The 15074-nt window shown below is 40.8% G+C and overlaps 1 protein-coding gene across 1 annotated transcript in view; it reads right to left on the bottom strand.

Annotated features, from left to right (window-relative positions):
* LOC120310153 (paternally-expressed gene 3 protein-like) overlaps positions 1-14718 on the bottom strand; it is a 42690-nt gene extending 27972 nt beyond the window's left edge. Inside the window, 7 exon segments of the mRNA XM_039348254.1 lie at positions 1427-1667; positions 8188-9631; positions 12163-12292; positions 12715-12785; positions 12914-13025; positions 13449-13974; positions 14601-14718. Of these exon segments, the coding sequence (XP_039204188.1) occupies positions 1427-1667; positions 8188-9631; positions 12163-12292; positions 12715-12785; positions 12914-13025; positions 13449-13880 (2430 nt within the window). The 5' untranslated portion in view covers positions 13881-13974; positions 14601-14718.
* Between the last annotated feature and the right edge of the window lie 356 nt (positions 14719-15074).

The following is a 15074-nucleotide window of genomic DNA, read 5'->3' as shown; positions in this document are numbered from 1 at the left end:
TATTTTGATCAAAAATGAAGTACTATTTCTTTAAGAAGCTTCTGCGTGAGTTCTCATGACTGGATTTTTATGATTTCTCAAGTTTTCCCAGTGACCTTTCAAAACATTTGCAGCTTATATATCCAAAACGAAATATCAAAGGATCAGGAAGACAGGGTGAATAATTTAACTACAGAATGCTCCCTGAAAGAAAAATTTACAGGAAGAAAATCTTATAAAACCACTAACGTCAATACAATACAATGACAATAAAGTTTGTTTATTTGTTTAATGTCAGGCAAGAAAGTGAGAAATCTTATTAGATACTTTAACTTCTGTGCAGCTGGGGCATATTCTGAAGAACCTTCTTGATCAACTTCTATCAAAGACTCAAAATACAACTACATTTAAAACATATTTTGGATTTCTATTTTCTAGTTATTTATTTTAATGATTTCAAAAGTCAGTCAGAGTTAAGAGCACTCCTTAAAACAATAAATGTCTCAGGTCACAAAACAGTAATTGAGATGAGATCTATATAAATCGATTTCATGAGAAAATAAATCAACGTTTGAATGAATGCTAAAGGTTTAGACAGCAGGACCCCATTAAGCATCCTTTGTGGAACTTAGGAAGCCTGAGTTAACAAGCCACCATCCCATACACAGAGGATGAACAGCCAAACGAATGAACCACTGACAGCCTAACATGAGCTTCTGATTCATGCAACTCTGACAAACACGTCCTCCACTTCTTAGCCTAATCCACGCTTTTCCAAAGACGGACAAACGAAGACAAGCATGGACTTCAACTCCCAGGCTTGAAAGAGGTTTGGGAGACACCGGCCCAAACTAATCAAGGAGAGAAGCAACCTAGAACTAATGAGAAACTTCCTGACAGTTAGAACAATTAACCAGTGGAACAACCTGCCTCCAGAAACGGTGCATGCTCCAACACTGGAAGTTTTTAAGAAGAGACTGGACAGCCATTTGTCCGAAATGGTATAGGATTTCCTGCCTGAGCAGGGGGTTGGACTAGATGACTTCCAAGGTCCCTTCCAACTTTACTACTACTACTACTACTACTATTATTATTATTATTTACCGGGCACTGAATGCAAATACTGCGTCTTAGCTCCACTTGCGTCTCCTTCCTTACAGCCTCTCCCTTCTTTGTCTGCCGGCAGAGCCCCTTTGCCCGGTCGCGGGAAAGGCGGGGAAGCAGCACCCCAGTCCTCCCACCCGGGGCCCCGAACTTGCACCCAGAGCCGGCAGGGAAACATCCGGCCAGCCTCCCCCTCCCCCCCATGCAGAGGCTCCCCCAGGAAATGGGGGAAACGGCCCCTCCCTTCTGGCGACCCCCATTTCTCTCCTTTGCTCCCCCGCCCCCTTGCCTGGTTCCTGCATGGGAAAGGGCGGCAGGGGAACATGGGACCGCGGACTCCCACCTCGGGGGAAGACTTGGCCCGTCTCCACGCTCCCTTCCAGCGCGGGACCCCTTTGCACGGACAGAGCTGCCACTCACGGAATTCAGGAGTCTCGTCGGCACCAGCGTCTCCACAAGAATCCCACACAGGCTCTGCGCCCCCCGCAAAGCCTCTCAGCGGAGGGAGGGAGAGAACAGAAAGAACAGCCTCTTCCCACGGACGCCCCGGGCAACAACTCTGGCTGAAGTGTCCCGCGCATGTTCTGTTTTTTTAGTCTGACAGCGCCCCCTGGTGGACTCTGCCTGAGATGCCAGGATTCTCCGAACGGACGGGAAAGAGAAAGAGCTTCTGACGGGAGGGAGGGAGAAGGAAAGGATGATGGGCATGGGAGTAGGAGGAAAGGTAGGAGGAAAGGCGTCAGTGTCTCTAGAGGCCGCAGCTTCTCCATCTTCCTGTCCAGGAACCCTCTGTGGAGAAAAAGATCTCCCTGGAGGATTTTAACTCGCTTCCCTCAAGAACAGCTGCCCTGAGAAGGTCTCAAAAGGGGCCAAAATCCTCTCAGAAAAAGCCAGGCAGTCAGAAAACGAGGACCAGGAGCTTCTCTGGGAAACACAATTTGTGTCTTGCCATTGTGGCGAACTCCAGCCTGAAGGGGAGGAAGATAAGACATGGGCAGGGAAGCCGGAAGTAGGAAAATGTTTTTATTTCTCTATTTCTGTATCTACAATCTGCCCTTGTCCAATTCTTGGCTACGGGTGCCTCAGGATCACCTGTATGGAATTCATAGTCTAGTTGAAATAAAAATCACCAGCTAAAACTTCCAAGAGAAAACAATGATTTGTACCCCTTTGCAAAGGGGGTGCTCCTTGTTGCTGCAAGCACACAGTATACTCACCCCAAATCTACAATATTTGTTCTTTATATTCTCCATTGCCATTACACGTTTACCTCCTAACTTTTCTTCATCGCCTTAGCAATCATACTGTAATCATGTTGTCACAACCCATCCAAAGCTCCTAATTATCTCCGCCCCTGATTACATCTCCCATTACTTTAATTCTAACGTCCGCGGCCCTCATTTACGAATTACTTTTTATGGTTTGTTAGTTGCTAGTTGTCTCCAAAGGTGCTATCATATCAGATTCTGGTTAGGACCGGTTTTCAGCTAGCAGAGACCTTCCTAGATGCAATTCTCAAGCTTCAAGCTATGCTCATGAGATTAAAATATATGCAATGTATCTGCTTCACAGTCCAGCATGTCTTCTCACAGTTCTGTAAAAACAATAAGCTCTTTCTCCCACACCGGCCGGAAGGCCGAGTGACTTCTTGTAACCAAGGAAAGGATGCTGGAGGGAATGAAAAAGCCGCTCCAAAGTGGGGGGAAAGCTGAAACTAGCTCCTTGGAGGAGAAATGATGAGTGGGGAAACAGCATCTCATCTGTGACTGGAGAAAAGGTGGAATTGCAAAAGGATGGAAAGCAAACATGGAATAGAGAATATAACATTAAAAGACCATTGGGGGGGGGAAACAAGAGGAAAAGTGTTTTTTATTTAGGGTAATACCAAACACCCTCAGGAAATCTATCTAACAATCTATCAAACAAAACTATCTAACAAAACGAAATTCAATGGTGAAAAAAGCAAGGTTCTACATTTAGGCAAGAAAAACCAAATGCACAAGTACAGCATAGGTGGCACCTTGCTTAATAGTAGTAACCTCAGAGTCCTAGTAGACAATCACCTAAATATGAGCCAGCAGTGTGCTGCAGCTGCCAAAAAGGCCAACACAGTGCTAGGCTGCATTAACAGAGGGATAGAATCAAGATCACGTGAAGTATTAATACCACTTTACAATGCCTTGGGAAGGCCACACTTGGAATACTGCATCCAGTTTTGGTCACCACGATGTAAAAAAGATGTTGACACTCTAGAAAGAGTATAGAGAAGAGCAACAAAGATGATTAGGGGATTGGAGACTAAAACATATAAGGAACGGTTGCTAGAATTGGGTATGTCTAGTTTAACAAAGAGAAGGACGAGGGGGGACATGATAGCAGTGTTCCAATATCTCAGGGGCTGCCACAAAGAAGAGGGAATCAAGCTATTTTCCAAAGCGCCTGAAGGCAGGACAAGAAGCAACAGGTGGAAACTAATCAAGGAGAGAAGTAACCCAGAACTAAGGAGAAACTTCCTGACAGTGAGAAGAATTAATCAGTGGAACAACCTGCCTCCAGAAGCGGTAAATGCTCCAATACTGGAAGTTTTTAAGAAGAGACTGGATAGCCATTTGTCTGAAATGGTATAGTAATGGTATTTCCTGCCTGAGCAGGGGGTTGGACTAGATGATCTCCAAGGTCCCTTCCAACTTTGCTATTATTATTATTATCATTCATCGCACAGTTCAGCCTGGATTTGGCATTTTGTCTACCTATCGAGTCCTTACCCAGGACCTGGGATAGGCAGATGTGGATGTTTGATGGTATTACAGGTATCGTCGCAGGATGGAAGCAGTTCCTAATAAGGCCGCCTTTTGCAATTGACTAATAGCAAATTTGTCAATGCCAATGGTGTTCAAGTGGTGCTCCAGTTGTTTTGGGATTGCGCCCAAGGAGCCTATGACTATTGGTACTACCCTTGCTTGCTTTTGCCACAGTCTTTCTATTTCTATTTGTAGGTCTTTGTATTTTGTTATCTTCTCCAGTTCTTTCTCTTCTATTCTGCTATCTCCAGGCACTGCCACGTCCACTATCCAGACTTTTTTGTCTTTCTTATCGACAATTGTTAAGTCTGGGATGTTATGTTGCAGGTGCTTGTCTGTTTGAATTCTGAAGTCCCAGAGCAGTTTAATTTTATCATTTTCTATGACTTTCTCTATTTTATGATCCCACCAGTTTTTGCTTACAGGCAAATGATATTTTTTGCAGATCTTCCAATGCACCATTGTTGCTACTTTGTCATGCCGCTGCTTGTAATCAGTCTGTGCAATCTTCTTGCAACAGCTTACCAAGTGGTCCACTGTTTCTTCAGCTTCTTTGCATAGGCGGCACTTACTGTCTGTTGCTGTCTTCTCAATTTTGACTTTGTATGCATTTGTCCTTAAGGCTTGGTCTTGTGCAGCCAGAATTAGTCCCTCGGTCACAAGACCTAATTCTGGCTGCACAAGACCAAGCCTTAAGGACAAATGCATACAAAGTCAAAATTATTATTATTATTACTATTATTATTAATAATACAAATAGGAAACCTAAGACCTTTGTAGAGTTTAAGGCAACTGGGATGTCTCCAGATCGTGAATAAAAAGAAAAGTACAATTGTCGTCTAATTTTATATGGCTGCCACTCTGATTTCCATTTCTGTAATAATCAAAAATTGGACAATAATCAGCAGAAATCTGGAATTGGCGGGCTTTCTAACATTAGGCTCAACTGAGGGAACAGATATGACCTTGGTTCCCACAGAACAGAGAATTGTTAAGGCTAGCATAAAACGTCCCTTTTCTCCTCCCCTAATCCTGTGGCAACTGGAAATGAACAAGATGGCTTCAGACAGGTTTGTTACAGATTTTAAACCTGTTTTTTCACATAGGTAGGTCTCATTTTTTTTCTTGCAGTTCATCCAGCTTTCCCCTTCTCCAGTGAAAGTGGAGCTGCAGGTGTTGTATACACATTTTCATTTACATTAAATGTAGACTTTTTCTTAGCCCTCATTACACCACAGAAAAGTAAAATATAGTCTAATTCTTGGGAAATCTTTTGCACATATATTTCAAGTGCTTCTTATCATTCTGGCTTTTTGTGAGAGAAGAACACTTCATTCTAAAACTTTCTTCACCCTTGAATTAATAATAATAATAATAATGCCTATCCCAGGTCCTGGGTAAGGACTCGATAGGTAGACAAAATGCCAAATCCAGTCTGAACATCTGGCTGACTGTGCGATGATTGATAATAATAATAATAATAATAATAATAATAATAATAATAATAATAATAATGTTGGAAGGGACCGTAGAGTATCTAGTCCAACCACCTACTCAGGCAGGAACCCTACACCGTTTCAGACAAATGGCTGTCCAATTTCTTCTTAAAAACTTCCAGTGTTGGTGCAGTCACCGCTTCTTGAGGCAGGTTATTCCACTGGTTAATTGTTCTCACTGTCAGGAAGTTTCTCCTTAGTTCTAGGTTGCTTCTCTCTTTGGTTAGTTTCCATCCGTCGCTTCTTGTCCTGCTTTCAGGTGCTTTGGAAAATAGCTTGACTCCCTCTTCTTTGTGGCAGCCCCTGAGATATTATCTATGTGATTAATCTCTAACATCACGAGAAGACTTTGACCGAAAAAAAAGTTCCCTGCTTCTGCAGTCATAATGGTTTACTACGCTCTTTTGCACTGTGGATTGAAAAGTTGGATTATTTTTTTACTATCCTCGCACTCCAGAGGAAATTACCATTCTAATTTCTGTTATAGAGGAAGAAAGATTTCAGAAATTTTGTCCTGAAGAGATGCATCATGGAGATGCAGCTCCCTCTGCTTCTTGTGGAAGCAACACCTATTAAATATCTGCCTGATCACATCCCTCCTAGAAAAATAATTTTCCTGCTTACTACTGGGATACGTTCTCAGAAGAGTCCCTTGCCCAAACTGAATAGACTGAGCTGGAGATTGCAAATCCAGTGGGGTTTTTGTACCATTAAGTATAAGTTAGAGCAGACACGTCAAATCTGCGATGTCACTTGATGTCATGTGATATATCGGGACTGTTTTCCCATTGCCGGCAATGGGGTGGGCGAGGCTTCCGCATGATGCGTCTGGCCCGTGGGCCGGCAGTTTGACACCCCTGAGTTAGAGGATCTGATGCTGCACTGTCACCAGATGTTAAATTTTTGAACATTCTTGTCATTTAGACATTTCCCATTTCAACATCTTACAATTCATTATATAATTTCTACTGACAGCTATACAAAGTTTTTTTTATTAAGAATTTTTTAAAAAGTTTTTTACAAAAAACAAAAAGAACAACAAAAAATAAAACAACCCTCAACCCCTCCCAAACCACCCCACCCATCCCCCCCGAGCTTCCCAAAGCTGAATATAGGCTTAACTACAATTATAAAAATCCTAAGAAAGATTAAACAACTTATAAGCTAGTTAACAATAAAATATATATAACAAAAAAAGCATAAACATTAAAAAGAAAAGATACTTAAAAAAGAAGAAAAGAGAAAAGAAATAAAAAAGAAGAAAAAAAGAGAAAAAATACAATCTATGAAATATCAAAATTTGTATACAAGTTATAAAAAAGCTAAATGATATTTTTTTATATCCAATTTATATTGTGCGAAATTTATCCATTTTTCCCATACGGCAAAAAATTTCTCTTGTGATTGCTCCTTTAAGAAAGCCGAAATCTTTGCCATTTCCGCCAAGTAAGAAACTTTAAAAAAACCACTCTTGCAAAGTAGGCAAAGATTCCTTCTTCCAATATTGCCCTACTAACAGCCTTGCAGCTGTAATCAAATTCAACATCAATATAACCTCCTTAGCATCACAGTCAATAGCAATTCCTAACAAAAACAGTTGTGGAGTAAATTTTACCCTCTTTCTAAAAATTCTTTGAATATTCCACCATATCTTAATCCAAAAAGCTTTTATATTTTTACACGACCACCAAATATGATAATAAGTAGCGTCCAGACAACCACATCTCCAACATTTAGGCTGTAAGTCAGGATACATAACAGACATTCTTTGTGGATCAAGGTGCCATCTATAAAACATTTTATAAAAATTTTCCCTTAAGTTCTGGGCTTGTGTAAATTTAACATTCCTCATCCAGATAATTTCCCAGAGCTATACAAAGTTTAACAGCAAACCAATTGCTTAATACTTAATACTTAATAATTCTCAGAAGAGTCCATTGCCCAAACTGAATAGACTGAGCTGGAGATTGCAAATCCAGTGGAGTTTTTGTACCATTAAGTATAAGTTAGAGCAGACATGTCAAACTTGCGACGTCACTTGATGTCATGTGATGTATCGGGACTGTTTTCCCATTGCCGGCAATGGGGTGGGGGAGGCTTCCGCATGACGCATCCGGGCCGTGGGCCGGCAGTTTGACTCCCCTGAGTTAGAGGATCTGATGTTGCACTGTCACCAGATGTTAAATTTTTGAACATTCTTGTCATTTAGACATTTCCCATTTCATCATCTTACAATTCATTATATAATTTCTACTGACAGCTATACAAAATTTAACAGAAAACCAATTGCTACTAAAACCGCTCTATTCATAAAATATCTTCTTTAGTATCACACTTACTTTGGTCATTTATATTTAGCTATAACTTTTGCAAGTCTTTCCTGAATTAAGCCTTTCCCATAGCATGCGTGGAATGATATTTTGCTAAATAAGCCCTATGCTTGCTCTCAAAAACTAAAATTAAAATTTTATTGGGGATTTATGCTTTATTATGATCCAATCCAAAAGGGGATAAACATGAAGAAAAAAATATGTTCCCTTATTTATCTGAAATGGCATTGGTGACCTTCAAATGACAGTAGCTACAAAAATCCACGGTTCATAATTAAAACATCACATGCCTAGAATTTGGTTTCCATTAGTAACTTCATCTCTCTTGGGCTTCACATTGTGAAGGTAAGACTGAAAAAAACCCTTTCCTAATTCAGTAAATGTAATTAGGAAATGCATATATTTCAAAAACTAAACCGAACATTTAAACATTAAACATGTATATGGAACATGAAACAGATTCTCACCCAAATGTACCCGTATATGGAAGATTTGGTCATTGGTTCTCTTGAAATTTTCCCATATTTCACAGACTTGTATGGCTTCTATAGTTTGTGGATCCTTTTATGAGAGTTAAAATTACTGCTTGTCATAAAATCTTTTCCACACACCATACACTTATGAGGCTTTTCCCCTATGTGGATCTTTTTATGGGTATTAAGATAACTGTTCATAGAAAAACTCTTTCCACATTCCATGCATTTAAAAGGCTTCTCCCCGGTATGTATCCTACTATGGTAAATAAGTTGGGAGTTCTTAATAAAGCTCTTCCCACACTCCATGCATTTATGTGGCTTCTCCCCCGTGTGGATCTTTTTATGGAAAATAAGTTCACTGCTCTTAGGGAAGCTCTTTCCACATTCAATGCATTTATAGGGCTTCTCTCCTGTGTGGATCCTTTTATGAACAGTAAGAGACGAATTTCCACGGAAGCTCTTTCCACACTTTGTGCACTTATATGGCTTTTCCCCTGTATGGATCCGGTAATGCATAGTAAGAGAATGACTAAAAGTGAAGCTCTTTCCACACTCCATGCATTTATAGGGCTTCTCTCCTGTGTGGATCCTTTTATGGGAAGTAAGACCATTGCTATGAGCAAAGGCCTTTCCACACTCCATGCACTGATATGGCTTCTCTCCTGTGTGGATCCTTTTATGGGAAGTAAGACCATTGCTATGAGCAAAGGTCTTTCCACACTCCATGCATTGATATGGCTTCTCTCCTGTGTGGATCCTTTTATGACATCTAAGGGAACTGTTCTCTCTGAAACTCTTTTCACACTCCGTGCACTTATACGGCTTCTCCTCTGTGTGGACTCTTTTATGGGAGGTAAGATAACTGCTCTTAATAAAGCCCTTTCCACATTCAGGGCATTTATATGGCTTCTCCCCTGTGTGGATCCTGGTATGGGAAATAAAATAACTCCTTTCACTGAAGCCCTTTCCACACTCCATACAGTTATATGGCCTCTCCCCTGTGTGGATCCATTTATGGGAAGTAAGATGACTGCTTCTTCTGAAGCTCTTTCCACATTCCAAACATGTATATGGCTTCTCTCCTACATGGATCCTTTTCTGAGATGTAAAGGACTCCTTTTCACAAGAAAGAGTCGATTTTTTTCCATTGCCTCTGCATATTTTACTTTCTCCTTTGGTTTGGGTTGGATCGTGTTCATTCACATCTAATTTGTCTTTGAACAGTTTTACGTTTTTCGTAATGCATTTTTTCTTTATTTTTCCTTGTTGGGCAAGAAAGTCCTGCATTGGAGCATCAATGGAAGAACTTTCCCAATTCCAATTATTTGACTGGTTTCTCTCATGTCTCTCTACTTCCATTTGATTTGCAGGCTTCTCCAGTCTGTCTCCACGAGTCATCCCTCGGAATGGTTCTTGGGAATTTTCATTTTCTTGTCCATTATTATCTTCAAAGAAAGGAGAAATAAAAATGATAATAAGTTAAGGGGGAAAGTTCAAACTGCAGGCAGTTTGAAAATAATTAAAAACAAGCTGCACCAATCTTCTTAGATGCGGCGAAGGCGTTTGAGAATTTGAACTGGACTGTGTTGATTTAAATTTTCAGAAGACATGTCCTTTGAAGAGAATTTCCTTAAATGGGTAAAATCGATCTAATCTTTGCATAAAGCACAAAATTTAACAATCCTTGTAAAACACAAAAACAAAACATAAGGATGCCCTTTTTTTCATGCCGCGTGTTGAATTTGGGAGATCCTCTGGAGGGTGTAGAAATACCAATGTGGAAAAATTTAAGGAATTTGGCATTTTAATGAGCTTTAATAATTTAAAGATGCTGTTAACAAAAAAGACAAAAATGGAAGATGAAATAAAATTGATGGGAAAAATTGGTTTTAAAACTGAGAAATTAAAATCAGCAAGTTCAGTATTATTATGACCAATATGAACTGATAATGGAGAATATTTGTACCTCGGTGTTGTAATACTAGTGCTGATGATGTTATCTAGTATGGATAATGAAACATCTGCAAGAAAACAACCAAGCTCAGAGAGCATCAAGGACCCTCTCCCCATGAACTGTGTGTTATTTCAAAACAATTCTTTTAAAACATGGAGTGAAAGAAGGATATGTTAAGCTAGGAGAAAATGCGTACGTCATTGTTAGGAAGAATTTCCATGATAAAAATTAATGTTGGCGTAGAATAATATTTCTGTTTCAAATACCTTTTTAGACAACTGATGTGTCATTTAAACCAGATAGGTCCAACTTGCACCTCGCAGGCCACATGTGGGCCACACGTGGACAGCTAGTAATGCAGCCCCATAAGATATAAAAATATTTTTTAAAAAGTTTGTTATTTATATACATTAATTATATATTTCATAGGTGAACCAAGACAATTTCTCTTCACTTAATGCAGCCCAGGGAAGCCAAAAGATTAAACAGTGGCAGAATAATAGACATAGATTTTTATGGCAAGGAAAAAAGCCACAGATTGAGTATCAAATTCTCCAAGATGCTAAGGAAAGAAGACCTGGTGTGTGCTTTCGATGAAAGAATGTGGGTTGCTGAGCAATAAAAGAATTTTAGAATTTAAAAAGCATGACCTAATATTTGGATGGCATGGGTGTTGGGTAATGTTGACTTTTAAAACAATGATCTTAGAAGTGCCATATTGAGAATATGGAACAGATGCAAATCCAGACTGTGCCATTACTGCTCTCAACATAATAAGCATTTTACAGAAGAGAAGCAGTCAGCAAAAATAATGAATAACATGTCAAGAGCCATTAGAACTTGAGCAAGGGGGAATATCAAATGAAATCAAGAGAGCAATTGATGGCAGAAGGATATAGCTGTCGCTGGTTTTCAAACTGTCATCAGAAAGATTCAAGGTAGATAAAAGGACCTATGGTATTCAACAACCTAAGACAGAATTTGAATCTTGGTTGTGTAGAAAGGATGAACATGTAATTGCTAAAACCTATAAACAGTTAAAGAATGTATGATAAAATCGACAAAGAAGTTTTTCAAAATATACAGATGTAACAAAATATGTGGTTGAAAGGAGTGAAATTTACATTATGTTACAACCTAAAAGGCAACTTTTATAAACTGATGTAATACAAAAATTTTCAGAAGTGTATAAAGGTACCTGACACTTATACTGGAAATGTGGGCAACATCAAGACTGTCACGTTTTGGTGGACAGGTAAAAAAGGCAGAAAATTTTGGATTCAAATACAGAGAACTTTAAAGATAAATATCCAACTGAAATCAGAACACTTTGTTAGTGCTAACGAACAGGAAGCTGGAAAACAGCCATAGAAGATTGCTTCTGACTTCATATGATAACTTCAGTGAGACTATTATAACCCCAAAGCTGGAAGGACTCTACTATAACTACAATGGTGGATGGTTGATGGAGATGACAGAATTATCAAAGATGACTAAATGACCTCTTTGATTAGAGCAGTGTTTCTCAACCTTGACAATTTTAAGGCATGTGGACTTCAACTCCCAGAATTCCACAGCCAGCATTCTGGGAGTTGAAGTCCACATGCCTTAAAATTGTCAAGGTTGAGAAACACTGGATTAGAGGAAACACCGTATATTGATTAATGATTGGAAACCCCTGATGGACTTCTTGCTAAAAAAAAGAAAAAAATGTACTTCTGATCTATGTTTGAAGATTGGAAAGGAACCATTATGTAAGAGAAAACTATTATGTAAACTTAGAGAAAGAAGCTAAATTTTAACATTTCTTACTTTTTCTGTTCTTCTGTTTCCTTTTTGCATTTTATTATACTTTTTTAAAATTCATTTATCACCTTACTCTACCTTCATTTCCTCTTCAAAACTTGTATTGTTTTTGGTCCTATAAATTTGATAAAATTATAATAAAAAAGACACAGTTGATATCATCTAATTACAGAACGTCTTCCCAAATATTCTGGGTAGACAGTAGCAAGGCCTTACCCAGAGAGGCCACGTTCCTATGATTTTCCACCATGACTTCCCAATGCAGCATTTTTTGGTCAGGATCCAGTCGAGACCACTCCTCCTCAGAGAAATACACAGCCACCTCTTCAAAGGACACATGGCCCTCCTGAAAAAGGAAAAACACAACAGAATAAGACCAGGGTAATTTACAAGATCTGTTTTATTGTTTAAATCATTGCAAGCACAGATATACATTTTCAGTGCCATTCAGTGAAAGGAACCCCAGCTTCCTTCTGGATTGATCTGTCTGTCTATCTGTCTATCATCAAGACTTTCTGCATCTGGAGAGAATAAACTGGCAGATTGGCCTTGGAAAGCCCACTTCTCAGGAACTCCAATCCATTTAGCATTTCATTAAAAACCTTAATGAAAAGCCTTCTTGAAATGGTATTGTGCTAATGTGATTATTTCAGTTATTACTGAACAGTCTGGCACAATTGCATGTCAAAGAATTTCTAAAACGATCACTCTCTACTTAACAGATGCTCACACCATGATAGCCTTATTTTTTTTTTATGCTGCTCTTACTTGAGTTGTAAGTTCAATGATTGTTTCAGTTCCAGCATAATAAGCAGGCGTTATCTTCATTCTATTTTTCACTGCATGGGAGACAGAATTTTAACATCCATAATTATCAAAATAGGACTAGGTATTGTACAGAAAAGAAGATGGAAGAGAAAATGAGTCAGCTGGGATTTCCCTAGGGAATGAGAAAACTTTCAATTACCTCCTGAAGTATCCTGACTTGGATCTTCCTGGGAGATCCTCCGCCAAATCATCTCCTGAAGAGGATTTGATGGATTCTGTCTTCTCTCGGGACCTCTGATCTTCACAACAGCCTTGAAATAGAAAGAAAAAAAAAATTTAATGAACACTCCAGAACAGGGGTCCCCAACCCCCGGTCTGTGGACCAGTACCGGGCCACTGCATGTCAGTAACCGGTCCGCACAAACAAATCTACATTCGCCGGATGCAGGCAGCCCACAAAACCATGCCCCCTCTGGTCCACGGAAAAACCACGGAACTGGTCCCTGGTTCCCAAAAGGTTGGGGACTGCTCCAGAACATTAAGTTGATTCTTGTTCTCTGAATGCAAAACTCAAAATCCCCAATATCCATCAGTGAGGCTGAATAAGACACAAATGGAGCAATGTCCTACAAGAATTAGGAAAAGGTCTCCATTTAATTTAAATGCCAGAGAAGTCTCAGAGGGAGGGGTGAAGAATTCAAACACATCCTTTATTTCCCCTTTTGGGCTCCCACCTGCGACTTGATTTCCTCCTTTTGTTCCTCCACCTGACTCAAAACAAAGGCTTCCAACAGAGCCACCGCCTGGGAGCTGGTCTCTGCTCCACACTCCCGCACCCAGCTCTCCATCTCTGGGGGCAGAAGGATCAGCAGCTGCTCCAGAACAACCAGATCAAGCATCTGGGTTTTGGTGTGCTTTTCTGGTCTCAGCCATCGCCTACAAATGTCATGGAGTCGGCTGCAAAGTCCTCGGGGACCCTCAGCCTCCTGGTATTGGATGCTCCTGAAGCTGCAGGGCTGAACAACTGAAGGATTTTTTCCAGTCGAAGGATTTTTTCCAGTCGCTTCACTTGCTAAAAGTTCTGTCTCCATCCTGTCTCTATCCTGTAAGGCAACTCCAAATGGATACAAGGAATCTTCTGGGTCTCCTAAAGACATTTCATTCATAAGTCTGCTTCTTGAAATTCTGTTGCCGCCTGCCTTTAGCTAAGAAATAATCTTGTCTATGCAAAGATGTAGAAATCACTTCCAATTTGTGTACCTGAGATGGAAAAAGAAAATGAGTTTCAAGACTTAGAAAGTGGAGGATTTAACCACCGAACAACAGTCATCCCCACGGAAGGAAAGATTTTTCTGAGCTGGTCAATGATTGCAATGGCATTCAGCAGATAGGGTTCTTTCGGGGGGGGGGGCGTGCATTTTGGAGCACTTTATATTTCTCTTGGTCACAAGAAAAAGCTTCCTTTTGAAAACCTGCCCTCCGCATCCCCCTCCAAGAAGGATTTACACAACCTGCCAATGAAATGCCAGGAAATGACCCTGGTTGTGGATGCTCCCTTTCTCTTCTTCTGGGGACACGCAAGCAAGTTCACACAATCCTGCTTCCACGCCCAGCTTCTCTCCTCTCCTGCTGGACCTCCGCCAGGACGGCCCTCCTCTCACTCCCCCCACTCGGGCTCTTCTTCCCCGGATACGGGGCGGGAAGGCAACCCAGGATCCCCGCCGCCTTCCCGGGATCCCCGGTTCTTCTGCTGCTGCTCTGCAGCTCCGCTTCCCCCTGCATGGAGAGGGCGGCTGGGTAACATGGGACCCGGGACCGGACCCAGAGGAGAGCTGGGCACGGGTCTCCCCCTCCTCCCTTAGCACGTGAAGAGCCCACCTCCCTACCTAAGACAAGTGTGAATCTCTTCCCCCGCGAGACTCTCCCGCCAACTCTTCGTCTCCCGCGGAGCTCCAGGGGTTAAGGAGAGAGTATGGCGTCCTAGAGTGGCAAGGTTCAGTGCCGTCACTTCCTTCGCAGTCTCCTCTGGAAAAGTAGCCGTGACTTTCGCCCTCCAGTGGCCCATTGGGGAAGGGCTTGTTAGAGTGCGCCCTCTGGAGGAGTCTATGTGGAATTCAGGTTCTTATGCTCAAAGGGTAGGAAAGGGAGTGTCAGGGAATTGTGCAGGTGTCCAAGTGAAGTCATATAGATGCTTAGACAAACTTGCAGCTTCATATGAATATAAATACTGCTATCATGTCACATTATAATATATATAATGGGGGGAAGGATCCCACTCAACCCAAGAATCAGTGACAAGGGAGTGAATGGGAGTGTACAAAGGAGGAATAGGAGGGGGCTGGATGCTGGTGTCAAAGATA

This window comes from Crotalus tigris, unplaced genomic scaffold (assembly GCF_016545835.1).
Source record: "Crotalus tigris isolate CLP2741 ecotype Arizona unplaced genomic scaffold, ASM1654583v1 scf7180000018127.1262416, whole genome shotgun sequence".
Classification (NCBI taxonomy): Eukaryota; Metazoa; Chordata; class Lepidosauria; order Squamata; family Viperidae; genus Crotalus; species Crotalus tigris.
The sequence above is the reverse complement of the archived record's forward strand: the minus strand, read 5'-3'. Positions and strand labels throughout refer to the sequence as shown.